The sequence below is a fragment of the Echeneis naucrates genome, chromosome 8, assembly GCF_900963305.1.
Source record: "Echeneis naucrates chromosome 8, fEcheNa1.1, whole genome shotgun sequence".
Lineage (NCBI taxonomy): Eukaryota > Metazoa > Chordata > Actinopteri > Carangiformes > Echeneidae > Echeneis > Echeneis naucrates.
The window spans coordinates 10,129,084-10,154,853 of NC_042518.1; the positions used below are offsets into that span (position 1 = coordinate 10,129,084).

Here is a 25,770-nt window from a genome sequence, read left to right on the forward strand (position 1 = left end):
AATTCAGAGGTTGGTGACCTCGTGTAGAGGTTGTCAACAAAAGAGAGACCCAAAATGAAAATCTGTTGAACCATATCATATCTAGCTACAGGTCGTATCTCCTTCTTGTCTGCTTATATAATGGCATATCAGCTCCTGGCACATTTTGCCATCAGCCTCTTTCTTCCATGTACCAAGGAAAACTGTGAATCTTTTTCTTTCTTTCTTTTTTGCCTTTATGGAAGAGCTAAGATTGAAATCCTCCTAGATATTGAACATCCTATAACCTATTACAATGAAATATGAACTCATTGTTTGTTGCACCATGTATCTCAACTAGGGGGGATATTGCTTATGCAAATCAGCCCACTCTTTTGATTCAAGAGTAACGTATTAATAATTTGATTAATATCAAATATAAGTTGCAAAATAAAGTTGGGATTGCCATTAAAAATGTCCATGTCCAGTTTAGTGTCACTTCCAGTTTGCTTGAAACCGTCTTGAATCTGTGAAAAAGACTGTAAGTAGTTATTTATTCCTCACCCAGCTCCCTCTATCTTTGCAATACACAACACAACACAAAGCATGCCTGAGAAAACAACATGTCACAATCGGTCACAATCTGTGGTCTGTTAGCTTGTTCTGTTCACTGTCATGCTTAACTTCCCCACATTTAAGAACCGAAATTGAAGTAAACTATGTTTAAAGTTTGAGAAACCTCTTAACAGTCCATCCATCCAGATTCCCCTGTATTAACCTGCCTGGGACTACACAAGAACACACCGCAGTAACTAATATTCCACGTACAGTCAAATTTTACAATTAATACTAATTCATGCATTCCGAGCTAGCACTTCAGTGGCATGTCCATAATTGGCAGAGACTGAAAACCCTCTGGCAGGGTTTAATGCACTTCTCTTCACTATTGCCTGGGAAACTGATGCCTTCCTAATTAAGGTCTAAACCCCAAGTGTCATTGGCAGACCACTTATAGTCAGTATCCGAGCTGCCCAGTGAAGCACATATCATACTGAAACACGAGTCTGCCTTTAAGACTTCTCTCTGGCCAGCTGGCTATGATTTATTTGAGACACCTTTTAGATAGCAAATCTAGATGGCATGAAAGCTTTGGTGGCATTTTAATAGCAGTAATTTAACTTACCTGTAACTCTTTGCAGACAGCTCTAAGGATGCGAATTTTGGCAAAGTCCCACGTCTGATTCTGCCGCCAATCCAAAACATAATTTTTGCTGCTAACAGTGGCTTTGCTTTTGGCTGACTTTGGAGGTCATGTGATCCCATGTGCATTTGCACACAAATCAGAGGTTTAAAAGACAAGCAGAGAGGCCCTACCACATTTTGTCAAATCTTCGGGGCATGCATGATGTTTTTTGGCCTTTGCCATTTGCTTTTCAGCTGTGTGATGGCAATGGAGTGCTGTGCTGCCAAAACTCAGCCCTTTTTCCACACTGCTGTGGTTACAGTGACTCATGTGCACCATGTTGTATCATTTCTAGCCTTTTTGGCACTCATTTTGGCAGGCAACTATTATTTGCTGTGAGCTGTTATACTACTGACTTTCCTGGTACGTGATGTTTCTTGCAAATGTGCAGTCCACAGTCAACAGCTGACACCAGTCTGGCTCTGGCCTTCTCTGCACTCACTCTTTTCCTGCTCTGCAACATCCTGAGTGGTATTGGGTTGCTGATGGCCAGAATAAGGCTTCAAAATCATAAGCCTGCTGCACCTGTCATTCATCGTCTGTGTTGACTTCTTCCCTGTTTTGGTCGTTGGATGTAGACACTACCAGATGTTGCCGCACATGGCAGTGCTCTCTGCGGTTTCCTGTGTGTGCTATATCCCCTTTCTTGTGAATACTGCTTCCAGATCACAGAAATAGTTTCCTGAATAATAGTTTACTCTTAATTTTCTTTATTTTTAAGAATATAGAAGATAGTAGATAGTCTTTCCAACATTGAAGGTCCAAAATTGTTGTGATGCAGTTGAACCAAAGCCTAAGAGCTTAAATGGCAGGTTCAGGACAGGTACATGCTGGGTTTACCTATAGCATCCTGGAATCAGATCCTTGACCCCTGGGTTTATATATCCTACTGAGGAGAGCAGTGTTTTCCAAAGTTTGCTGTGTTTCTTCCCACTGAGGCCCACAGTAACTCACAGGCAAACTTTCAGAGTAAACGAGTAAAAGTAAAAGAGTAATTTCATGTGTTTTGTTAAAAAAAAAAAAAAAAGTAAATTAAAAAAGTGGGGATGTTACTTACACATTTCTACAGAAAACGCCAGCAGGGTTTGGTGGCTTTGAGTGACTCTCGGCCTGTGATTCTATCGATTGCAGCCACCTGCGAACTGGGTGGTTCGTCAGTTGGGACGGATTTATATTGTCCAATCACATTCGAGAGAAGCTTGTCGAGCACCAAGGCGAACCAATAGGAGAGGCGCTCGCGAAGGCTGAGACCCCGGGATGGGCGGGGCTCCTTCGGCTGCGACTTCGTCCAACATGGAGTACAGATAATAGCCGCAGCTTCGCCCCGTCTCAGTGCTCACACTCACATTTGGCCCGCTCCTACCTGTCGACCACCAACTATGAACTCTCTCCCTTGTAGAGGCCAGACTGCAGGACTCGCCGCATGTTTGACAGGCTTCCGTACGTAGCGAGTCGGCAAACAGTTAACAGTTAGCGGTTAGCAACCAACTGTGAAAGTGTTGTGATTATTCTAAACTTTTTTTCTGACACTGTTCGTTCGCGGAGCTTCCGGAAGAGACGATAGTTTCCGCGAAAGTAACTTAATAACAGGTCGATCCGACCGGCGGGGTTAGTGGGTGAAAGGTGACATCGCCGTTATACCCGTTATATTGTAGGTAAGTTGTACGCGTTGCATGCTAATGTGGCAGGTTAACAATGGCATTCTGTGTAACCGCCTGGAAATAGAGCCTGTTTGTGTGCACTGCTTAAATGGCTGATCTGTGATAATTTTGGTAATAGCTTGCCTCCTGATCAGGAGTTTTATGTCATGGATTGCTGTAGATAACAAGTGTTTGCATGTACTAACATTTAAACATCACAGTGGGGGAGAACTATTCTGACTCACTCTTCCCTTAAAATGTGCTTTTCTCTTTTTCCTCCATGTCATGACAAGAATGCACAAAGCAGTTAGTGTTTCAGCCTCTCTGGGGTCTATGGGACTGTTGCGTCTCTTCGGGGTGTCCTGGTCCTGGAGTCTGGTAGCAGGCCTTGGGGTATATCTGGGCACAAGGAGTTGGAAATACTTCTACATTGCAGCGCGCACTGTCAAAAGAGATCTTAAGTAAGTTGAATATGTCCAAATAAGACTCTGATTTTGGTATCTACACGGTCACTTATCACGCTTCTCTCCATCCTCTTCTCTGATCCAGTGGCCTGTATGTACTGTTGAGAGTCAAGCTGGCTTTATGGCGTTACATGCGCAATGGAAGCAATATTCCTTCCATCTTCGCTCACACGGTGAAACACTATCCAAACAAACCGGCGCTCATCTATGAAGCAACAGGGGAAACGTGGACGTTCATCCAGCTGGATGAGCTCTCTAACGCGGTGGCGCATTGGGCGAGAGGTCAGGGATGGGCCTCTGGGGATGTGGTGGCTCTCTTCATGGAAAGCAGGCCGTTACAGGTGGCACTGTGGCTGGGTTTGGCCAAGGTCGGGATAGAAGCTGCGCTCATCAACTTCAACCTTCGCTGTGATTCCCTTCTGCACTGTATTGGGGTCTCTGGGTCTCGGGCTGTTGTATTTGGAGCTGAGCTTGCTGATGGTAAGGCTGTTTTGGAAAACCCTAAGAAGAAATTTGCATTTATGTTTTTAATTCTGTCAGTGAAATGGGTCACTCTTTGACCCATCATTATTCATCAAATTAATTAAAAAGCTAATTATTTCCATTGCAATTGCAAGCTAGCATAAAATATTATTTGACCTCAACACCAGAGCTCATATTGTCTCTTACATCATGAGACGCAGTCAAATTTCTTCTTGTGCTGTCACGCTGCTATTCTTCAGGCTGTGTGGAACATAAACTCTGATAATTACTTTATCTCTGACTTGCCATGTGATCAGAGTACACTGATGATAATCACATTCCCATTAAAATGCCTTACACATCTTTGTGTGAAGTCAATTAACATATGCTTCATCCCCATTGCACATATCTGGTATCTGGTCTCTGTCAACTTAAGTTCAACTTGTGTATTTAACTGTTTTAGAGATGTAATACATACACATACAATCTTTTTGTACAGTTTATATTAAATTGTAGTTACTGCATCACGTACACACTTGCATTATATCTTCGGCAAACTAGAATGATAGGCCTGACCTGACAGGTGGTCGCTCCTCTGATCTCTGTCCCTCAGCCTTGCAGGAGGTCAGCTCCTCCATCACCCAGTCCATGGCACGGTTTTGTACAGGAGACCTCAGTGCAGAACGTCTGGCCTCTCTGGGTGCTCAGCCTTTGGACCCAATTTTAGCCACCGCATCTAGACACTCCCTTTCACCCTGTGTTCCGCCCAAAGGCATGAACGGTGAGTACCCCTGATGTCCCTCTGAGCTCAATTCTGGCTATATTTGAGATGTAATCTGTATGTTAATGAGTAGTTTCCCATGACACCTTCAGACTTCTTTTCTAACACTGTGTTTGGTGATAACCTCTATTTTCTTTCATATTTTTTTTGTTCCCTTTTTTAAATTCCCATATCGGGTGCCAGACAGTGATTCATTTTCTCACTCTGCTGTCTGGTGTCTGGACTGATATTGCTTCTTGGTAATTATTTAACTCAAGCTTGATGAGGTCAATACGTGAAGAGATATGAATTATTTTGAATTCAACAAAAAGCTATTCCCTTTTTTCAGGGCAGAAAAAGCTCTCTGGAGTAGATGATACTGTCTGAATAAAAAAAAACAAAGTCTTGAACAGTAAATTAGTCTGAGATTAATTAAACTGTAAGTCAGCATTTAAGTGAGCAAACTAGTGGTGTGTTTTAGCCAGGGAAACAAACACTGATTGAAAACAAGGCACTAATGGTGTTCCAGCAGTGAAAGAAATGCTGGGAGGATACCTGTTTGCGGTGTGTGATTGTAATTCTGTGTTGTCTTCTCTTCTGCAGATCGCCTGTTTTATATTTACACCTCTGGCACCACAGGACTGCCCAAGGCTGCAATTGTGGTTCACAGTCGGTATGTTTTCTCGAACAACCACTAAGAACAAAAATACCGCCCTCCGGAATTGTAATGCTTGGTGTCTAAGAATCTCTCCTGTGTACCCATGACAGATATTACCGAATCGCTGCTTTTGGGTATTATGCTTTCAGTATGCGCCCTGACGACATAATCTATGACTGCCTGCCACTCTATCACTCAGCAGGTGTGTGACAGTAGACTCTATCTAGGGATCAATACAGTTTTCCTCTTCAGGTTTGCATAACCGAAGTGTGAGCTTTCTTTTCTTGCCAAGGGAATATCATGGGAGTTGGGCAGTGTCTGATTCATGGCCTCACTGTGGTAGTGAAGAAGAAATTTTCTGCCAGCCGTTTCTGGGAAGATTGCATTAAGTACAACTGCACTGTAAGAATTTATGCTTGGAAAATACTAAGAAGCGAGGGCTCAATAATGATAAAATGTTAATGTTGGAACTAGTAATGCCTCAACAACAGGACTGCTTTGTCTTTGTAGGTGGTGCAGTACATCGGGGAAATCTGTCGCTACCTCCTCTCTCAGCCAGTGCGGCCATCCGAAAAGGGCCACAAAGTGCGATTGGCTGTGGGAAATGGGTTGCGTCCCAGCGTGTGGGAGGCCTTCACTGAGCGTTTCAGGGTGGGGCAGATTGGCGAGTTCTACGGCGCAACTGAGTGCAACTGCAGCATTGCAAACATGGATGGCAAGGTGAGCAATCAGGGTTATGTGTATCCTTATTGCTGAAATAGGTGTGGGATCATAGGTTAATAATTCCTGTCCTGTCAGGTGGGAGCCTGTGGGTTCAACAGTCGCATTCTCCCCAATGTTTACCCCATCCGCTTGGTGAGGGTGGATGAGGACAGCATGGAGCTAATTCGCAACAATCAGGGCCTGTGTGTCCCTTGTCGCCCCGGTAACTAATATAAGATAGTATTGATTTTAGTCAAGTTAGTATGTGATTGTTTACTGGGCTCAGTTAGACTCCTCTGTGCCTTGCAGGGGAGCCGGGGCTTCTGGTAGGTCGCATCAACCAGCAAGACCCATTGAGGCGATTCGATGGCTACGCTAATCAAGATGCTACAAAGAAGAAGATAGCTCACAGTGTTTTTAAGAAAAACGATTCTGCATATTTATCAGGTACCTAATCCTTTGTATTCCTCCAAATGAATGTTTATATTACACCTTAGCCCTAAACCCAGCGAGCAACCATGTTGAAAAATGTATGCTCATGAAAATGAAGATTTTTAAAGTTTTGAACATGTGATAGTTGAAATAATGAGAAATAAAGGCTGTGCTAGACAAGCTACGTTTGGTGCTCAGAATAGGTAATCACTTATGAGAAGTGGCACATTCTAGACTTGACATGGTGTTTGTTTTGTTCTGTCTACTCAAGGTGATGTGCTGGTGATGGATGACCTAGGTTACATGTACTTCAGAGACCGTGGTGGGGACACTTTCCGCTGGCGAGGAGAAAATGTCTCCACCACCGAGGTGGAGGGCATTCTGAGCAGTCTGCTGGGTCAAACTGATGTGGCAGTGTATGGCGTGGCAGTGCCAGGTGATACTCAGTGCTTTTAGCGTCATATTGGGAGTATAATTGATATTTTTTCTTTAATGTCAATTGCTTTTGACTACTTACTATTTGATGAATCTTTCTCTCTGTGTCTCACACTAGGTTTGGAAGGTAAAGCAGGCATGGCAGCCATTGCAGACACTACAGGGAGTTTTGACTGCAATGATTTCTTCGAAAAAGTCCAGCGAGGTCTTCCTTCATATGCTCGCCCCGTGTTCCTGCGGATCTCCCCTCAAGTAGACACTACAGGTAAACTGTCTTAATATCTCTCCTGAGTTCATGACAATTTAAACATCAATGATTTCATGTCAAAATATTTTTTTGTATTACCACATTCCTACTTAGGTACATTTAAAATTCAAAAAACCAGGCTGCAGAGGGAGGGATATGACCCACGTCTCACAGCAGACCAGATCTACTTTTTGAACACTCGAGCTGCGCATTACGAGGCTATAGATGAGGAGCTATACAATGCTATAGCTGAGGGAAGAATGTCTCTATAACATGGAGGCCACAGCAAGGCAGCCATGGTGCGTCAGTGCAACAGATGCTATAAAGAGAGAGGTTAGTATGCATATGCTGGTTTTGGGATCAGTCAGTCTTGATGCACCACCTGCCCAGATTTTAAACGTTCAGGGAACAAAGTTGAGAGGACTACTTACATAGACAGAGGACTGTTACAGACAATAATTTAACACTGAGTAACACTCTAGGACATAATGTGAGGGCATTTATTCCCAGTAATAACTTTTTTTTTTTTTTTTTTTTTAAATATATATATATATTTAATAAATTCGTCAAAAAGCCTTTAAACATCACGAAACAGAAAAAGTGATTCTCTCACCACCCATTTGAAATAGGAGAATGTTTTTAGAACAGCATGAGTAGCATAATATTAATACGGGGCATTTCCCCCACACCTGAAAGTTGCTGCAAGGTTGATTCTGGGAAGGTTTTTAAGCAATACTTTAAGTGTGAAATAATGAAGTTACTGCTATGTGTTTGAATGAATCTGAAAGACCAGACTTCAACAAGATATACATGTGGCTACTAAAGAAACAAATCAAACACTAACCATAGTCCTGTTAGTGAAATCAAAAACTAATCTCACATGTCATATTTGAACCTCTGAACAGCAGTGGCACTGGTTTACAAGTACACATACAGTATGTGCCTTAAACGAAACTCCACAATTCATTTTTTTATCCTTTTTATGGAAAGGGGATCACAATAAAGTAGAAATCAGAAGTGATAGCTCCATTCAAAGCTGAGTCAAGTAGTCACTGTCAATCTTATCTATGTAGTAATATGTGGTTGTTAAAGATTGTGAAGATTTTCCAGACTACGTTTGTTTTTCATAACTCATTAAATATTTTAAAACATGCCTGTGTGTGTGTTTTGTTGTTTTTTTGTTTTTTTGTTTTTTTTGGGGGGGGGGTTGTTTGCTTTTTGTTATTCATTTAAGACCAAAACAACTTTCATGGTGACTTTTCAACTTTAATTGCAATGAAGGGATGTATCTTGATGCTGCATCATCTCTTGCAAAAGAAAAAACTTTGAGCTTCACCTTATTTTCTCTCATTAGATCTTTATGCAATGTTTTGGCCAATTTGTCAAACACAAATTAATGGTCTGTTGATAAAGATATCCTTGTGGGCAGGATTTTCAGTGGATGCTCTTTGCAGGCCGTACAAAAGTAGGGATAGGCTCTGGGTGTGATGACATCCATGAAGGTGTAGAGAGGCGTTCTCTCTCCAGGGTCATAAAAGGTCACCTTTCCTCGATCCATATCTAAAACCACTCGTATCACACCCGGCGGCTTAGCCATGTTCAGTGGCTCCCATGGTGCTGTGCAGGCTTTATGCTCTCCGTTACGAAACCTAATAGTCCAGAACCCTTCTGCTGGCGTCAGCACATGCTTTCCCTTCCTGTTGATAGAGTTGCTAGCTATTCCCACCACCCAGTAGGTGTTGTCTTTCACCTCCACATCCCAGCTGTGGCGTCCAGATGTGTAGCCCTCGGCAGCCAGCATCTCAGCACTGATGTCGAAGCGTTCCGGGTTGTCTGGCACTTTGAAATTCTGGGAAGCGGTCTGCACCATCGTGAGATCCTCTGAGAGGATGAAGCAGCTAGCTGCGGTGTTGGGATCCAGAACCACGGGATCTATGTGGAGAGGGGAAGAGAGGAAAGAAGTAGCAGCAGAAGTTTCTAATGACAGGAAAAGAAATTACTTGAGATACTCACTATATTTAATTATCCGCTTCATTCTCTCCCAAACTTTATATCTCAGAGAGCCCAAGTGCTTTGCCACATCTATAAGAGCCCCAGAGATGATTTCTGGATCAAAGGGACTCTGCCAAGTTCTGAAAAGATGTTTAAGGGGTTAGTTCTTGAGATTGTAAATATTTATTCTAAAGATAAATTTAACAGGGCCCTAATGAGGAAAGAACACTTACCTCTTTATTGTTTCCTTGTAATTCTGAAAAGCAAAATGAAGACCACAACATTCAGCAAGTGATGTGATGAAGAATGTAGAGTAATAGCTGGGTGAGATTTATTGGAATCATAATCTGAAAAAAATAGCTACCTGGAGAAATGAGATGTCGTGAGATTTCATCTCCTGTTCTACTAATCTGACAGTGTTGGACAGAGATGCCATTTCACTGTCCATCTCTTCAATTTGCTGCTTAATCATCAGTTTCTTCTGTTCCTCCTCAGCCTTCAAGGCAGAAAGTCTGGCAGCTTCCTGCTCTTTCAGGAAACTGTGAAGGGCTTTAAACTCTTCTTTGATCTGTGTTTCAGTATGTTCAACTTGGCTCTGGAGAAACAAATGATTGATGGATAATAATTTTGTTCACACCTCTCCTCAATGGATACTCAAACGCACATTTGACACAGACAGGGGTGACAGTACCTTCATGTGTTCTGCCATTTCCTCACAGACCATTTTTGCCTTTTTGTACAGCTGCAACTTCTCTTTCAAAGGCAGCAGTGCACTCTTCAGTTCTTCCTACAAAGTCAATGACAGGGCACTGACACTTAAAAACAAGGTCAGCCTGGCAGGTGGCCAAGCTCTCAGCACAATGTGGGGCTTTCAGCTGCCACATACCCCTCCATGACAGCATTCCCTATAAATGCAAAGCTGTACTATACAGCAGCCTCCAATTAAAGGGGCAACTCTATGGAGAATAGCCTGGTAACAGCCCTCATGGAGTTTAGATTTAAAGCGGGGGCCCAATCTGTCAACTAGTAGGTTCATTCCACATTATTATAAGGCTCCGGGCCTTGAGGGAAGGCTGAGGAGAGCAAGAGTAGAATGAATGTAACATCACAGAAACCTTGTGGGAGTCGAGTTTCAGTCCTCTCGGGACTTCAACAGCAATAGGAAACCAAAAATATAGATCTATTATTAGAATGTTAATGAACTCTGCCCAACGCCTTCACACAAGTCAGCACATCAGGCTTTGAGAGGCACAAAAGTAGTGAGAAAATAAAATCCCAAATTGGCTAAAGTAACATTGAACGTTGTGTTTTATAAATGATGGACATGAAGTTCTGTTGCTGTAATTGAGTCGCTCAAACAAATCATTTGCCGAATCATCTCCAAATTTTAACGCTCACCCACTCTATTAAGCCCCTGGACAAACTTCAAATCTGGGAACATCAAACAATTCAGTCAACATTTCTCTATCCTCTTTCCAGCAGTAATCATTAGTTACAGAGGTAATTTTTTTTTCTGAGGTGAGATTTTCCATTGAGATGACATTGAAAGAAATCCAGTTTAAACAGGGAGAACCAATACGCTTCCTGTGTGAAATGCTGACTTGACTTTAACACGCTTACCTTACAGTCGTGAGCACCTTCCCGAATTGGATAGAGCCTATGTCCAATGTGTGTTGCTGCTTTCCCACACAGTCCACAGATGGGCTCCAAGTCCTCCAAACAGAACAGTGTGAGCTTTTCTCCATGTTCTTTACACGCCTCTGGGTCATTCATGCTTCTGTCCTCCCTGAAGGATTCACAGGCCCTCTGCAGCGAACTGCTCACTACTATTTGATCCATGGATGACCGGCGACAGCACAGAGGGCAGGAGTGTGCATCCTCGCTGCCTTGTGTCTCCCAGCTGTCTTTTAGGCAAGCTTTACAAAATCTATGTCTGCAAGTGAGCACCACTGGCTGGCTGAGAATATGTCCACAAATTGGACAGGAAAGGTCATCTTCTCGATGAGCACGCCTGGTTGCCATTCTTCTTCATGGGGCTTTGATGACAAGGCAGGATCCAATGCCCCTCCCTCATCTCTGTAAGGCTATAACATCTTAACCTCAGATAAGTGTTAATACCCAGGCTCCCGAAGGCATATCCCATGTTATGCTTTGCTGCATTGAGAATGCCCGTTGCACGTTCTCAAATCAACACTAAGCCTCTGAATAAAGCAAAGTGGCTTCACATTTGAGACACTCTATCTTGCTTATCAAAGCAAATGGGACTCTTGAGTAACTCAATGAGCATTAGCTGTCAGTGGAATATTTGGACTCCAGCTGGCCTCGGGATTGAAGGCGTATTACAATCGCCTCTTAGTTCATTTCAAGTGGAGTATTGAAACAAAGTGTAATGAAGAGTTTACATAGAAACAATGTCCAAATTAAGAGTCAGACTGGAGCTATAAATAGACAGAAGTAACCGATTTGGACTGAAGTTATGTGAGCAAGAAATATCCTCCTGCTGACCCCTGGAAGCATTTTTTTTACAGTTGAATTTAGGTTTGGGCAACAGATTTTTTTCAGAACTGACACATGGTTATTTTTAATATCAAAGTCAAAACCCCTTCTAGTCTAAAAACACTGAACGCGGCTCACATTACTCAGCCAGCACACCGAGTGTTTCAAAGTAAGATGTGCACACTGGAGCAGCTTAAAAATAGTTGTTTGTTAATTTCATGTGTATTCAACAGCAAACTAAATCTGTTTATAGTGTTAAACGGTACAATTTAATTCTAAGAATCAGATTACCGGAATGAATGTTGTGGCCAGAAAGAGTATTAAGTAAGATATATAAAAAAAAAAAAAAAAAAAAAAAAACAAGCCTGAGGAATATGATAGCACCTCAAGAAAATATTATACTTGCCTACACTGGTTTTACTCTGTGTAATGCACCATGTGATGCATGGTATGTAAATTTCCCTCATGCTATGTTATCATTCACAGTTGGCTTTAATTCATATTTACTTGGTTTTAAATCATTACGCCATAACTTAATGCTTTAAGTGACAAAAGCAGATGTAATTGCATCATTATGTGTACAGTCTCTTAAGATTCCCCACTGCGGCCGAGCTATGGAAACGCACCGCAAGAGATTACATGCAAAGAGGCTGCGAGAAGAAAGTATCACCCTAACTTGCTGTGGGCCCCATAAATGATCATGATTTGCATCAGTGCCAGTGCAGCAGTTCACAGCAGATGGTAACAGCCAAAAGCTATTAGCAAGAGTCAACACCCTCTCATATCTATCATCCTCAATAAAATGGTTAGTTTAAAGATGAATTAAACAAAATTTTATGGTTTGAAACTCAAAAAAAGAAAAAATTCCACCGCTCCAATCTTCCTCTAAGATGTTAGTTGAACAAACAGATTAACTGAAGATTTTCTCTAAATGGTTGATATTAACCTGGGGGGAAAAAAAAGACAGAGGGATTGCTTTGCCATGTAGATTTGTGTTTACACACTCGTGTGTGCCTGCAAGTATCTAAATGAGATACTGAGGCAAACAGAAATAATGAGCAGTTGACTGTCAGATATCTACAATCTACAGATTACTGAGCCCACAGGGAGGAGCAGGGAGTTCTTGTGAAACTGATGTTTGCTATGACTGAACTTTTTTCTTGGTTTGACTACCAATTTCCAACATTCTGTGTGTTTATTAATGGCAGTCCGAGATTATCCTTGTCTGCACATCTTAATTTGCAAAAATTTAGGATTCCCTCTGTATTTGCAAAGGCCTACATAATATCATAAAATACCCCCAATCCTTTGCAAAGAATGAAATAAACATTAAACCCTTCGAGCTATGTTTATTTGACTTACCTTACAATCCACAGGGCTCCAGATCGGCTACACACAGGAGAGCCAGCTCTCTTAATCATGCATCACATGATCTGTATAGAAGCTTGGGGCTCTTTTTAAAGCAGAGAGGACATTCTTTTGCATCATGTTGCTGTATCCAGAACTTCTCCAAGAAAAAGTTACGAAAGCTGAGGACCTCCAGAGCTAGAGTGATTTCACCAGGCGCAGTGCAGAAAGAGTCATCTGCCTCCTGGCATGACAGCCTCCATCTGTGAAATTCAAAGCAGCACTGATGGGTCTGGACCAGACAGTAAGGCCTATATTACTGATGCATGTACAGGATGTGCTGTGGTGTTCAGCAGAGAGACACAGCTCCCCTAGGTTCACATTAAATCAACATGCACATGAAGTCAGAGTGAAAATGTTCAATTTGACCATCTACAAAAGAGATGAGCACATTCATTCATTAATATCACTCATTGTAATATTATTTAACTTGAATTTTTAAAACTAAGTTGAAAATATTCTTCTGGCTTTATAATAGTTAGGCATTTAAGGCATTAAAACGTGCAGTTTCTTTTGATTTAATGTTACTTTCTTCAACTGCCACTATGAAAAGAATAGGTCTAAAATACAGGTTTTTTTTTTTTTTAATTCATATACATTTATGTGACTCATTACAATTAATATTTTACAAAGCCTTTACTGCAGAATAATTTTATTTCATAGATTAAAATGTATTAAAAAATGATTTACAGTAAATGCAATTATCCATATGTTTAAATAGCCTAGTCGGTATAACATGCTGATAGTCACAGCATGAAGCTGAATAAAGAAGGTTCACTGAATGTATCTAGTAAATGAAAATTACACTTGGCAATGTAATCTACATAAAAACCTTAGCTGAACATAATAGTAATAAATTTTGACTGGGCCATTTTAGAAAGGCTGCTTGTTCTGCTGGATGTAAAACAGACAAGAAAAAGTCATTAAGAGTAGCACTAACATCTTTTTTTCCTCTCCTCTTCCATCTGGATTTCAGAAGCACATAATTATGTAAAAACAGAGCGTTTAATCACATGGTCTGCTTTATTGATTTTCAGGAATGACAAGAATGTGAATCTGTATAAGAATGCACCACGAACAGAGACAGTACAAACAAATACAGAAAACATTAGCTGAAGATTATATAAGAAAGAAGTTGATATAAAAGCTTGGTGCTTTGCAAGTTAACATTTTTCATCAGCTGCGGTAACAAAGAAATGGCAGGAAGTGTAACTATGTGTTCCTACCCAGAATTTATACCAGAGCTTTCAAAAGTTTCAAATCTTTGTTCCTCTAGGTCAATACTCTTGAGGTTTCCTATCTGGCTGACATGAGATTAAGGCAACACTGACTGCATGCTCTATTCATGCTGCTCAGAAAGAAATGCCATATTAAAAAGACAAAAAGGTATACCATTCAACACTAAGATCACGCCAGTCTCACCTGAAATACTGTGGACATTTCACTTGGTTGGAAACAAAATCTCAGCTGCTGACAGTGTAAGATTACAACTATACGGTTAGGTTATCATCACCATGAGTAATGACCTAAGATGTTTTATGTACATTCTCAAAATCTTCACCTTAGGTGCTGTCTAAAGTGTAGAAATCTGTTTCAGGTGTTGCTTTTTATGTTACATAACATTTTCCTCATTATTAGCAAAGAATTGTACAAGCATAAGTTGTTTCTTGATAATTTATACCCAGTGCTTCTCTGATAAAAACATTTAAAATCATATTCACTTAGACTTTTTGGCTTCAATAACATCTTAATCTTATCCAGTACAGCTGTATATAGTTATATATTTCACATGTTTCTTCACTCTCTATCAGTGGCCTGAAGTCACAATCACCATGACACAATGACTTCAAATCAGCTTCCTGTCTGGGTGATCAGAGGCACGTCCAGAGCGCTGGTGTCGGATCTCCAGATGTTTGCTTTGGACGCGGTCAAAATGCTGAAGCAGCTCATTGTAATCCACCTGAGTTTGAGAGACCCGTTTGGAGGCCACTTTGTGTTTAGAGTCCATATACTTGGACTCATCCACAGTCCTCATGAGCTCTGGGTTGGGGACACATCGCAAGCGGTGGGAGAGCAGCTGGAAGGCCTGGCTCTGTGGTAGCAGCATCAGCAGACCATACAGCGCCTTAATCAGATAAGGGTTATTCTCCACGTCCAGGAGCTGCAGACGCAGGTAGGTGAAAATGGGGCTTTCTATGAGCTGCACCAGCTTGTCTACTTCCATCAGGAAATCCACTGTCACTTCCAGATCTCCAAACTTCTGGATGAGATCATACGCGTGCTTGTAGTTCTGGGTGAGGAAACAGAGGGACACGGTGGCCACGGGGTTGTGGCACCAGGAACGATACAGGCAGCAAAACAAAGCGCAGCTCTCCTGAGTGCGCAGGTCTTTCAGCTGGTTGCGTAACTGGAAGAGTTCAGCCGAAGTGAGCAGAATGGTGTTGAGCGTCTGGACCATGGTGGATGCAAATTTAAGGTCCTCCTCCTTCAACAAGATATCAGCCATGGAGTGGAAGATGTTCTCCGCGTGAAGCAACAAACACAACTGCCTGATGATGAAGGCTCCTCTGTTCTCCAGAAGCTTCCTCTCCAGGCTCAAACGCTTCAAAAGGTTGATCATGAACTTGTAAAAATAGGAGTTCATACTAGGAGTGGAGGGGGATGAGTCCAGTGCTCTGGTGCCCATGCTGTGCTGCTGTCCTGGCTTGGCACCCTCTGGGATCTTGAGCTCCGGTTTGCTGTCAGTGCTTTCACAGGAGCTGCCTTGGTCTGTTTGGCCGGCAGGCGATGATGCTATCTCAGCCAACACCTCCAGATCTTTCAGTATCACTTCATCAGACTCGTCCGACAGCGTCTTCAGTAACATGGGAAACAAGCTGTCTGTGTGGCGGAACATTTTGCGTGGCGTCTTGATGTAGAGGTGGTAGAGCCATTTGAGCACAGCTATGCGGGTCATCATGCCAGTGGAGGAGTCGTGAAGGTGGCGGTCCAACACCTGAACAATGCCGTCCAGGTCCAGAGTCACCCGAGGCCTGTCAGCACTCGCTGGAGCAAAGAAGCTGATATTACTGAAACCAACAGATTCCTGTGATGCATTCAGCACGTCGCTGCTGTCTGCCTCTGTCTTGGGCTGGCCGTCGTCCCTGGTTGGTGACCCTGTACTTCCACCTCTCTCCTCTTCCTCCTCCTCATCATCCTCTGGTGTCACCAGCTTCATCAGACTGTGATTACAGGCACTGGCGGCTTCTTTGGTATTTTTCTTTCGGTCATCATAGGAAAGGCAAGGCAGTACTGCAGTCAGGATGCCAGAGGAGTAAGGGAGCATGACTCTACCTGCAAGCTGGATAAACTCTCTCATCCAGGTCATAGCTGTCAGCTGGATCAGGTCATTTGTGAGTTTGGTCTCATCTGCAACCTGGCAGTGTATGACCAGAATGTTTGCCATCTCAGCAAATTTCACGCTCGAGGGAGTCTTTTTGATCTCCTTCAGAAACTCTCCCAGCACCACCTCGCAGGTCTTACGGATCTCCTTGCTGTTATCTCCCAGGATCTGGAAGAGCCCATCCAGGATTTCAGGAAGGTAATCTAATAGGTTGATGTCTGGCACAGATTCCAGAACGTGGATCCAAGAAATAATGAACTGTCTGGCATACTGATTATTGGAGTATATTCTCTCTCTCAGAAGGGGAACAAACGCTACCAAGTCGAAGTTATTACTTTCTGTCACAATGTCTTTCAGCAGTCTGTCCAGGAGTTCCGATCCACTTTTCACATTGGGATCTGGATCTGCTGCAAGCTTGCTGAGACCATCAAAGAGCAGGTTGAAATGGGGCAGCACGGCTCCCCTTGCCACTTTGACTATGTTGTAAAGGGCCTCGCAAGCGTAGTAGCGCAAACGACTGTCTGAGTCATTAAAGCACGTGAGTACGGGCTCGATGAGCTCCTTCAGATACAGACCTGAGTCCTTCCCCAGGGCGATGGAACAGGCTGCCAGTCCGATGAGACCCCCTTTGCGGCTGTGGGGATGCTGGGACAGGGCAAACTCCGAGGCCAGGATCTGGATCACATGCCTGATCTGAGTGGAGTTGTTCTGAGCCACGAACTCCCGCACTAGTTTCTCGATCTCTAACGCCGCGACTTTCCTCTTCTCGTACAGTTTGTCATTCAGAGCCCTGACGATGTTGGGCGTCAGCGGCGAAAAGTCCTTCTCCGTGTTCATGTTCGCGGCTCAGGCTTTACCGGGTCCTTTGTACGCGGTGGACAGCCGTCCGCATTGATGACCATTTAATAGAGAAAACAAAGGTTTCATTAGCCAACCAGGAAGTTCCGTAATAGAACGCAGCTGACCGTTGCATCCGCCGGAAATACGTCACGGTTGCTACATTTATTTGGTTCCCGCTTTGAACTGTTAGCTTCATTAGGAACGCGTTAGAGAAATTGATATTACTGTTTTTCCAATAAACAAACTGTTCCTCACATAAAAAGAATTCCTCTTTTTTATTTTATTAATTTTTTATTTTATTTTATTTTTTTTTTTTTGACGGGTGCAGCGGTGTTGTAGCAGTGATGACGGGCCGCTCATCTTTTCACTCACAGCTCTCCTCCATCATGGAGACCATGGCTAAGTGTGCCCTCAGTCAGGTCTGCAAGCTGGTGGATGAGGACTCGACTGAGCTCATGCTCGAGTTAAGACGGCTTCTGTTTGCAAACACAGCCCTGAAAGAGAAAGTGAGCAGCCTGGAGTGGGAGCTGACCATCGTGAGGAGCAACGGCCCTAAGTTGTGTGGAGCTTCTCGCACTGTGGGTGTACAAACTGTGGCTTTGCAGGATGGAGATCCTCACGGTACCTTTGTTTTGGTTTCACTCATTACCAGCCACTCAGCAGATTTTACAGTGGCCAGGCTTTTGTATTCACTGGTGTGTTTTCCCCTGTCAGGCTTCTCAGTATCTGGGTCCCCCACTATTGAGGGGATCTTTGGAAAAGACTGGTGTATGACTCTGTGGAAGGACGGAAATCCATACAGTCTGGCTCTGGAGAGAACCACAGACTCACTACAGACTGAGAAGGTGAAAGGAGCTTAAACAGAGTCATTAAATCTTTATGAGCGTCCAGCTATTTTATCTACAGACATCCAACATACAGTAGAACAGGTGATATGTTTGTCTAAAGCTACAAAAATAGTTTCACATTAAGTGCAGGCTCTAAAAATTATTATTTATTTTTGAGCCACCTATGAATGCCTGTGCTGAAGTAATTGTCACAATCCTTACAGCTCTATACAAGAAAGTATGAAATAATCAAGAAAAATTTCCTAAAGCCCAACATGACCCTCTGAAATTGTCAGAATAGAGTAATATTTTTACCCCACGTCAAGCACAAAATTGTTGTACTATATACAGTAATATCATATATTTCATTTGCAAAGCCATATTGAAGAGATTCATTCATTCATTCATATTCTACTGTTTATCTGTTTCTGGGTAGCGGGGAGTGCTGGAGCCACATTGGGCCTGTTGAAGTGATACTGTTTAAAAATGTATTTAAGATTCATTGAATAATCAGAGTACTTGTAACAGAAAAGGTGACACTTGCACATCTTGGATTTTGCAGTGTGAGGAAATTACAACGGCTGAGATCAAAGAGGAAGATTATGCCAAAGCTGCCGCCAGCGGGTGCCAGCAGGAAGCACTTGGTACAGAAGGTAAGAGGGTAATAGAGTGTTGGTATTTAGGGCATTCATGCTACAGATTTGGCAAATTTAAATCATTTTTCAGTTGTTGTTGTTTTTTTTTTGTATCTACTTGCAACAGAACATGAAGAAAGCCCAGCTGTGGAACCGGAGCAGCTGTCTATCAATTACTTGGCTGATGGCAGCACTTGCATTCTGCCATTTGATCAAGGGAGAGAACAGACTTTGTCTGCAGATGTTATTGAAAACCCATCTGTGCAGCTTATGTCCATCAATGACACAGAACAGGCTTTTAGCACTTATATCATTCCAATCGAAGAGGAGGAGGAGGAGGATGATGATGATAACGATAATGATGATATGCAGTTTGTTCAAGAAAGTCGGCAGGAGCCAGTAATGATCGCTGCAGTTGGGCCAAGCCACAACAAGCAGCAAACATTTCCAGCAGACAACAGTAAAACCAGCATTGCTCCGGATAAAGATTCACATAACTTTAATGCACAAACTGCAAGAGATCTAAAAAAAGAGAAATTCACATGCCAAATATGTAGCAGGACATTTTACCACAAGGGCACTCTAACACACCACATGAAGTCACACAAGTCAAAATTTTGTAACATTTGTAGGCAGCATTTCCCTTACAAGTACAAACAAAGTTCACACACCTGCGTGCCTCCAGTTCGTTCTCAGAAAGTCAGTAAATCTTGTGGGCTGTGTGGGAAGACCTTTGCGAACCCATCAGCTCTGAGGATTCACTACGTGGTCCATACAGGAGAAACACCCTACAGTTGTAGCTTGTGTGGGAAAGGCTTCACCCAGAAAGGCAATCTGAAATGTCACCTACGCACCCATTCCGGAGAGAGACCGTTTCAATGTGTTAAATGTGGAAAGACCTTCACACAAAAGGTGAACCTGAACAATCATTTAATGGTACATATAAACCAGGAGAGAAGAGACCCCAGAGGTAGAAGACATCTGAAGCGAACGACAGCCGTACAATATCAGTAACTTTATTAATATGGCGCATTATGTAGAACTGCTCACAATGATCTGAGTTCAGTTCATGTTCATAATGACTTGCACTAGCAAATTAAGAGTGTGGAGCATTCTGTGTTCATCAGTTCAATGTCTGGTGTTTCTGTCCAATAACAAGTCCAAAGAATATTCACTTTGTGCTAGATTTCTTTTATTGATGTAATTTTTCAAGTAACATTTTTACTGTCTCATCTAAGTTGAAGTTGAATATTACGCTCAACTTTGACAGTCTTGAAAAAGCACATTTGAGAGGTCCTTGGAAGGGGCATGCAGGGCTCGTTTAATGGGGCCAGTCAGGTGTGTTGAAGGCAATCATTATCATAGGCCAAATTAATCCTCCGTACAACTTATCTAGGTGAAAACAGTTCATGAAGATTTGTTAAAGAAAAGAAGACATGATTTCAAGTGACAATTTAGCGTCACAGCACAATGACAACACAACTTCTTTTTTTTTTTTTTTTTTTTTTTTAAGAGTGGCACCATTTAGACCTGAAGAATTTCTGTAAATCATCTTTGCAATATGTAACCAACATACATAAAAATTTCTTTAAATCTGTCATTTTTAAGCAAACAGCCCAGCTTAATGCCAAAAAGTGAAACATGGTACTCACTACAAAGCATAGGTGTGGAGGGTAATGACGCTAACAGAGGGGATTGCTGTTCTGCTTTTTTTTTGAAGAGGTAGTTTTGAAGATTTATGCTACACATGTGCAAACGATGGCGCACTTCCCCAAAGTACTTTTGGCATTATTAACACAGGCCCTGATGAACCTGACATTACAGTGAGGTATGTGTAACATGTTGCACCAACCATACAACATCATACTTGAATGAAACAGGTATAAACAGGTAGAGGTATTTTCTGTTATAGTTTGGATCAGCTGAAGTGCCTTATTTGAGTTAAGATTCTCCTCTTATTACACTGAATGTGAAACTGACTTTAAAGGCAAAAAGAAGGAATCCAACAATGTGGCAACAACTACGGATAGGCCTGTTTATTGGTCAGCAGATTAATCAGGCCAAGACCTGGTTTTGTGGTATCCGCTAAGGCCTGTGCTCACAAGGCCATTAAAACAATGTCTCCAGACATTTTTATCTAATTTTTTTGTTTGGTTTCTCTTTCCTATTTTTAAAAAGTAAGAGTGCAGAGCTCAGGTCTGCAAAGTGAAAGCACATTTTTTATTTTGAAATATTTTCCTATGTTCAAGTGCTTAATACAGTAGTGGCATATAAATATTCATTTATGTAAAGCGATTTTGTCGGCTCACTTGTTACTGTGGTTAAATTATTCTACCAAATGTAAAAAACCCAACATAATATCAAGGTGACGCCATCAGTCTCCCTGCTGTCTAAATATATGCACTATCTACTTAAAAACATGTGCCAGTTGACCACTAGCAGCTGCCTCCTAAGCAGTCCAGTAAACCAAATGCCAGTACAGTAGCACTGATTTATATTATACAGGTTTTAAATGATTTTTTCTTGGTTCTAATTAATCTACATTTTCATCCACATTTAAGCTTCGTTGGCTACTCTGAGCATTATCCATAGTTTGTCTTGTGCAAGGTAGAAGTCTCACTAATAACCAAGCTCTCCTTTTGGCTCTTTGGCCAGTCAAGTGAAACACTGGTGATGATTCAAACCATACTTGTATGCGTAACATTTCCCACAATCCACACAGCTGTAAGGCTTTTCTCCAGTGTGTGTCCGAAGATGTATGTTCAGAGAGCTTTTCTGGGAAAAACTTTTGGCACAGTCTGGACAGCTGTACGGCTTCTCTCCTGAGTGCACGCGCTGGTGCAGTTTCAAGTACGTTTTCTGAGCAAATCTTTTCCCGCAAACTGAGCAGCTGAAAGGCTTTTCACCAGAGTGTCGCCTGATGTGGACTTTTAAACTGCTCAGATAGTTGAACACTTTCCCACAGAATAAGCACTCAAACTGTTTTGATAGCTTCAAAGGTTTTGGCTGAATTGTAGGTTTTTTACTTGTGTTCATCTGGATATTGTTTGTGTAGTCCAAGTATTCGGCAGCGACTGAAGGAGTATTTGTGTTGTCAACCAGAGTGTTCATTGTTGCATCATCTATTAACTTGTCCATTATTGTTGGCTGCGTGCGTTGTTGAGTTTGACTGTCAGTCGCCATGGGAAAGTTGTTTAATTCCACTGAGTGAAGCTGCAGCTCATCAACAGATCTATGAAGCATATTGTCCTCTTCAAATATTCCAACAACTGTTAAATGCAAATAAATGCAGTTAGGCTCAGAAATACAATTACAATGATTTTGATTAACTCAAAACTTACTTTTTCGATCATCTGTGTAACTCATCTGCTGGCCAATGGGATGATCGTCATATGTCTCCTCCTTGACAAAGATGAGATCAGTTTCCCTCTCCATCATATCTATTCCCTACAAATTGGACAGGTGATAAACAGCTTTGAACGTTAAAAAAATCATTTTGATTGCATATTTACAAAAAAAAAAAAAAAAAAAAAAGAAGCTTACCAGTTGATAAAAGAACCACTGACCTGAGCTCCCATGCTTGTCATAGCAGCAGGCTCCATTGTCTCTTTCCTGTGAGAGGGGATTTTCTCCTCCCTCCAAAAGTCCATACACCAGTCCTTCCCAAAGACCCCATCGATGGCTGGAGCAGGCTGCTGCTGTTCTGCAAAATGAAGGAGATAATAAATTGCATATGATAATCATCCTGGAAATATGTGCATGGAGATCAACATGAAGATCTGCACTTTTGACTACAACTGAGAGGAGGTGGATTTGCACTCAGCTGTCTGTTCACGGGAGCAGACAACAACAAGCCCTTTCTACATGATGGTGAATGATCCGTTTGTGTTCATGCTGTTTCAGAGGGCTGTCCTTTCAATGTTATGGTCGATTTATAGGCTTCAACTATATTACATTGTAGGGACGGTTGTTTTTATTATTTTGTCCACCTTGTTTATATCAAGGGGGGGTGGGGGATAGCAGCAACACCCTATTTGAATAGCACAGCACTGCTTAATTATTATGCAGCTAAATAGATACTTCATAAAGCAATGCCACTAATGTAACAGCAGGTTAGCATGTTAGCCAGATGTAGCTGCTAAAACAGCTCCCGGGTGTAGCCTCCATTACTGAGGTCGCCTGCCACATATAAACGGCAGTTTTTCTGGGAGAGCCTCGGCGCCGGGGCCGAGGGGACCCGCCGGAGTGTCGGGCTGTGCGTCCGTCCTGACCTGGAGGGAGCCGCCGGCTGACGCTGTGGGGATGTGCCGGGTAGCTCTGCGCCTCCCTGGCCGCTCTCAGCTGGAGCTCCAGCGAGTAGCAGCGCTTCTTCAGCGCCTCGTTCTCCGTCTTGTGCAGGGATATCTCGGTGTGAAGGACGGAGGAGCACTCGTCAGCCAGGTTCCCGATCTCCACCAAAGCCGCCTTCGTCAGTTTCTCCAGGATGGCTGCTAGCTGCGTCCGAAAACTCCGGTTGGTGGTGTCGCACATCATCTCGACGGGACGGGCAGGATGAATATTTCCAAAGGTTTTGCCAAATTCCCAGCGTAGCGCCGTTGTTGACGTTGTCTTGATCAAATATGCGCTATAGCTGTGCCGCAGGGGATTGTGGGAAAACTATATGGTTGTTCTTCTCACATTTACGAGGAGCAATGAAGGCAGCATTATATATATATATATATATATATATATATATATATATATATATATATATATATATACATATATATATATACACACACACACACACACACATACATGTATGTTGGTGCGTGTGTGTATGTATATATAGAAAGTGTGTTTAGGTTTCACGTCTCAATTCAAATCAGTTTATGTATGTATATTTATATATATATTCAGAAATATTATTACTAGTTTAAAATGATTGATGCTTTAGTGTAGATCACACTAATGTTAAGTCTTATATATATATATATATATATATATATATATATATATATAGCTGATTCTAGTTTGTACTGTTAATCTCAGTATGCAAATTAATTAGTAAATAACATGATTTTGCATAGTAATGTTCTACCAGACAATAACATAAGTGTGTATGTCTACACTAAAGTTTGATATTTGTAGATAATACATCATGAAAAGAGATGAAAGCTGTAAAAATCAGACTGACACATTTTGATCACAACAAAGTAGATGATACACAACTGTCTGTTACTTAAATACAGAGCAAAGATAACTTTATTATGATTTACTGATTTTGATCAAACAGCTGCAGAGATACATTTGTGGGATCGTGCTAAGTAGTGCCATTAATTAATGTTGCATTAAATGCTGATGCACCAGAGTCAGTCCCATACATATTCAAACTAGGATCCAAATGTACTGCAAGGTGCTTTTTCAGATTACAGTTCTTTGTAAAACCTTTGCCACATTTGATACAAACAAAAGGTTTTTCCCCAGTGTGTGTACGCTGATGCATATCAAGAGTGCATTTCTGAATGAATCCCTTTCCACAGATGGGACAGCGATAGGGTTTCTCACCAGTGTGCGTGCGCTGGTGAGTATACAGATGCCCTTTTTGAGCATATCTCTTTCCGCACAGTGTGCACCTGAAGGGTTTCTCTCCTGTGTGGCTTCTCTGGTGTATTTCAAGCTGACTAAAGCATCTGAAGCTCTTGCCGCACTGCAAGCAGCCAAACCTCTTGGCAGCTGAGTTCCTCAAGTTGTGGATTTTCATGTTTCTGAGCACACTTAAACTTTGAGAGGCAACATTTTGAGCAATACTTTTCCCAGCCTCTAGATTTGTGTGCACTGGTCCAAGCTGTGGATTCCACTGTGTATCTCTGGTCCTCCCCGGTGCAGTGAGAGACGACTGGGTGCTCATGTTTACAAAGCCATCAGTGAAGACAGGTTGCTGATGTTCTGAGATGGATTTGGGGTGTTGCATCACATCTGAATTCTTCTGAGTGTCTGTGACTGCTTCTCTTCCTGTTGAAAGCATACAAGCATGTTAAAATTTGTAATATGATGGACCATAATTAACCACACGAAGGCCACAAGCTGAAAGCATGAGAGTATGTGATTAAAAGAGGTATTTATACTCTTAGTGTTGTTGCAATTTTACTGGAAAAGACCATTGTTTCTTCACATCTGAAGTGTCAAAGTTCCTTTTAAAAACCTTCAACTTATGGCAATTCAGTGTCAATGTTACACAAAAGCATGTTGTCCCAACTCAATTTTCACAGATTTTTTACACAATGCTGTGCACCCAATCTTGAATTTAATAAATACTCACTGTTTTCCCTTATGCTTTCTTGTTCATTGTTTCCAGTGTCCACCTCTAAAGGTTCTTCCTTTACCACAATAAGGTCAGGCTGCTCTTTTGGTGGGTTTGGGAGCTGATGAGATGACATTCCATGAAAAACAAAAGTCACAAATAAAGGATCCAGAAAAGGTGTAATGGCATGACTGGTGCAGACTTACTTCAGCTGCAGTTTGTCCTTCGCCATGACGCACACTGCTCATTTCAGTAGAGGAACTTATGCTTTCCCATGGGCTCTCACTACGATGCCATACATTTAGGATTAATACTGGGAGTGGAGCTGACAGCAGAGGTAATGATGAAGAGAGACACGCTAGATACACGCCCACAAGCCTTACCTTTTTACGGCAAGTCTTGTCCTGTCAGGCTCCAATATTCTGTTGACTGAGCCATCTCTTCCCACTGAGCATGCTGCTGCAGCTGCTGCTGCTGAGTCCTGTCTGCCCCCCTGTGCAATGTAAAGCAATTTCTCCATCAGCTGCAGTTTCTCTGTGAGTGAGGCGATCTCGTTTCGCCCTCGAGTTATCTCTATTTTCAGCATCTTCGACTCGATCTCCACCAGTTTGCTTATTTCCATGACAGCTGTTTTGGACAACGCGTCCATGATGGAAACGAGTTGCGTCTGGAAGGAGAAGACCGTCGACATGTTGACGGAAGGTCTAGATGTTCACTGTGAGAATGTAGTAACGCACAAGAGCCCACAAGGTACGCGAGTGTCCCTGCAGAAGTCAAGTGGTTGGCATGGAGGCGCTGTTTCCATCTGCCGGGTGGGAGGAAGCATAGCAACCATTCACAAAACCGTTCGCAAAACTACAATATCCATCTGTATCCGTGTTTACTGCAGCTCTGACGTCTATACGGC

The 25,770-nt window shown here is 42.2% G+C and overlaps 6 protein-coding genes across 7 annotated transcripts; 2 read left to right on the forward strand and 4 right to left on the reverse strand.

Moving 5' to 3' along the window:
• The first annotated feature begins 2,489 nt into the window (after positions 1-2,489).
• On the forward strand, positions 2,490-8,152 carry slc27a1a (solute carrier family 27 member 1a). Of its 2 annotated transcripts, none has more exons than XM_029508657.1 (13): positions 2,490-2,856; positions 3,135-3,302; positions 3,391-3,785; positions 4,381-4,548; positions 5,131-5,200; positions 5,296-5,387; positions 5,478-5,587; positions 5,696-5,905; positions 5,984-6,110; positions 6,197-6,334; positions 6,591-6,755; positions 6,873-7,019; positions 7,116-8,152. In XM_029508657.1, the coding sequence occupies exons 2-13, from the start codon at positions 3,136-3,138 to the stop codon at positions 7,271-7,273; spliced, it is 1,947 nt and encodes a 648-aa protein (XP_029364517.1). In that variant the 5' UTR covers positions 2,490-2,856; position 3,135; the 3' UTR covers positions 7,274-8,152. The 2 variants fall into 2 exon arrangements, with proteins under 2 accessions (XP_029364517.1, XP_029364518.1); XM_029508658.1 differs by having other exon boundaries at positions 3,391-3,587.
• Positions 8,153-8,216: 64 nt separating this feature from the next.
• trim35-13 (tripartite motif containing 35-13) lies at positions 8,217-11,024 on the reverse strand. The gene is made up of 6 exons (XM_029508665.1): positions 10,614-11,024; positions 9,685-9,780; positions 9,358-9,588; positions 9,227-9,249; positions 9,015-9,133; positions 8,217-8,933 (listed from the first exon to the last, which is right to left on the reverse strand). The coding sequence occupies exons 1-6, from the start codon at positions 11,013-11,015 to the stop codon at positions 8,395-8,397; spliced, it is 1,410 nt and encodes a 469-aa protein (XP_029364525.1). The 5' UTR covers positions 11,016-11,024; the 3' UTR covers positions 8,217-8,394.
• A 2,858-nt stretch (positions 11,025-13,882) lies between these two features.
• On the reverse strand, positions 13,883-17,221 carry vac14 (vac14 homolog (S. cerevisiae)). The gene has a single exon (XM_029508655.1). The coding sequence runs from the start codon at positions 17,113-17,115 to the stop codon at positions 14,743-14,745; it is 2,373 nt and encodes a 790-aa protein (XP_029364515.1). The 5' UTR covers positions 17,116-17,221; the 3' UTR covers positions 13,883-14,742.
• A 277-nt stretch (positions 17,222-17,498) lies between these two features.
• LOC115047617 (putative zinc finger and SCAN domain-containing protein 5C) lies at positions 17,499-20,084 on the forward strand. Its single transcript, XM_029508668.1, has 4 exons — positions 17,499-17,739; positions 17,833-17,963; positions 18,508-18,598; positions 18,708-20,084. Exons 1-4 carry the CDS (start codon positions 17,505-17,507, stop codon positions 19,592-19,594), a joined length of 1,344 nt encoding a protein of 447 aa, XP_029364528.1. The 5' UTR covers positions 17,499-17,504; the 3' UTR covers positions 19,595-20,084.
• LOC115047627 (gastrula zinc finger protein XlCGF48.2-like) lies at positions 20,034-23,209 on the reverse strand. Its single transcript, XM_029508695.1, has 4 exons — positions 22,852-23,209; positions 22,147-22,283; positions 21,922-22,027; positions 20,034-21,849 (listed from the first exon to the last, which is right to left on the reverse strand). Exons 1-4 carry the CDS (start codon positions 23,111-23,113, stop codon positions 21,236-21,238), a joined length of 1,119 nt encoding a protein of 372 aa, XP_029364555.1. The 5' UTR covers positions 23,114-23,209; the 3' UTR covers positions 20,034-21,235.
• Positions 23,210-23,647: 438 nt separating this feature from the next.
• LOC115047623 (gastrula zinc finger protein xFG20-1) lies at positions 23,648-25,622 on the reverse strand. The gene is made up of 4 exons (XM_029508687.1): positions 25,247-25,622; positions 25,070-25,148; positions 24,882-24,984; positions 23,648-24,574 (listed from the first exon to the last, which is right to left on the reverse strand). Exons 1-4 carry the CDS (start codon positions 25,552-25,554, stop codon positions 23,883-23,885), a joined length of 1,182 nt encoding a protein of 393 aa, XP_029364547.1. The 5' UTR covers positions 25,555-25,622; the 3' UTR covers positions 23,648-23,882.
• Positions 25,623-25,770: the final 148 nt, after the last annotated feature.

Excerpts from the sequence above, each read along its gene's own strand:
- LOC115047623 (XM_029508687.1), bottom strand. The coding sequence starts at position 25,554 with ATGTCGACGGTCTTCTCCTTCCAGACGCAACTCGTTTCCATCATGGAC. Across the intron at positions 24,985-25,069 it reads AAGGACAAACTGCAGCTGAA|CTCCCAAACCCACCAAAAGA; the intron begins GTAAGTCTGCAC and ends TCATCTCATCAG. Across the intron at positions 24,575-24,881 it reads AGAAAGCATAAGGGAAAACA|GAAGAGAAGCAGTCACAGAC; the intron begins GTGAGTATTTAT and ends TGCTTTCAACAG.
- slc27a1a (XM_029508657.1), top strand. The coding sequence starts at position 3,136 with ATGCACAAAGCAGTTAGTGTTTCAGCCTCTCTGGGGTCTATGGGACTG. Across the intron at positions 3,786-4,380 it reads TGGAGCTGAGCTTGCTGATG|CCTTGCAGGAGGTCAGCTCC; the intron begins GTAAGGCTGTTT and ends TCTGTCCCTCAG. Across the intron at positions 4,549-5,130 it reads TCCGCCCAAAGGCATGAACG|ATCGCCTGTTTTATATTTAC; the intron begins GTGAGTACCCCT and ends TCTCTTCTGCAG.
- LOC115047627 (XM_029508695.1), bottom strand. The coding sequence starts at position 23,113 with ATGATGTGCGACACCACCAACCGGAGTTTTCGGACGCAGCTAGCAGCC. Across the intron at positions 22,028-22,146 it reads TGACAAGCATGGGAGCTCAG|GGAATAGATATGATGGAGAG; the intron begins GTCAGTGGTTCT and ends TCCAATTTGTAG. Across the intron at positions 21,850-21,921 it reads TTACACAGATGATCGAAAAA|TTGTTGGAATATTTGAAGAG; the intron begins GTAAGTTTTGAG and ends TGCATTTAACAG.
- trim35-13 (XM_029508665.1), bottom strand. The coding sequence starts at position 11,015 with ATGGCAACCAGGCGTGCTCATCGAGAAGATGACCTTTCCTGTCCAATT. Across the intron at positions 9,781-10,613 it reads AAGGTGCTCACGACTGTAAG|GAAGAACTGAAGAGTGCACT; the intron begins GTAAGCGTGTTA and ends TTGACTTTGTAG. Across the intron at positions 9,134-9,226 it reads TACAAGGAAACAATAAAGAG|AACTTGGCAGAGTCCCTTTG; the intron begins GTAAGTGTTCTT and ends ACATCTTTTCAG.
- vac14 (XM_029508655.1), bottom strand. The coding sequence starts at position 17,115 with ATGAACACGGAGAAGGACTTTTCGCCGCTGACGCCCAACATCGTCAGG.
- LOC115047617 (XM_029508668.1), top strand. The coding sequence starts at position 17,505 with ATGGAGACCATGGCTAAGTGTGCCCTCAGTCAGGTCTGCAAGCTGGTG. Across the intron at positions 17,740-17,832 it reads GCAGGATGGAGATCCTCACG|GCTTCTCAGTATCTGGGTCC; the intron begins GTACCTTTGTTT and ends TTCCCCTGTCAG. Across the intron at positions 17,964-18,507 it reads ACTCACTACAGACTGAGAAG|TGTGAGGAAATTACAACGGC; the intron begins GTGAAAGGAGCT and ends TGGATTTTGCAG.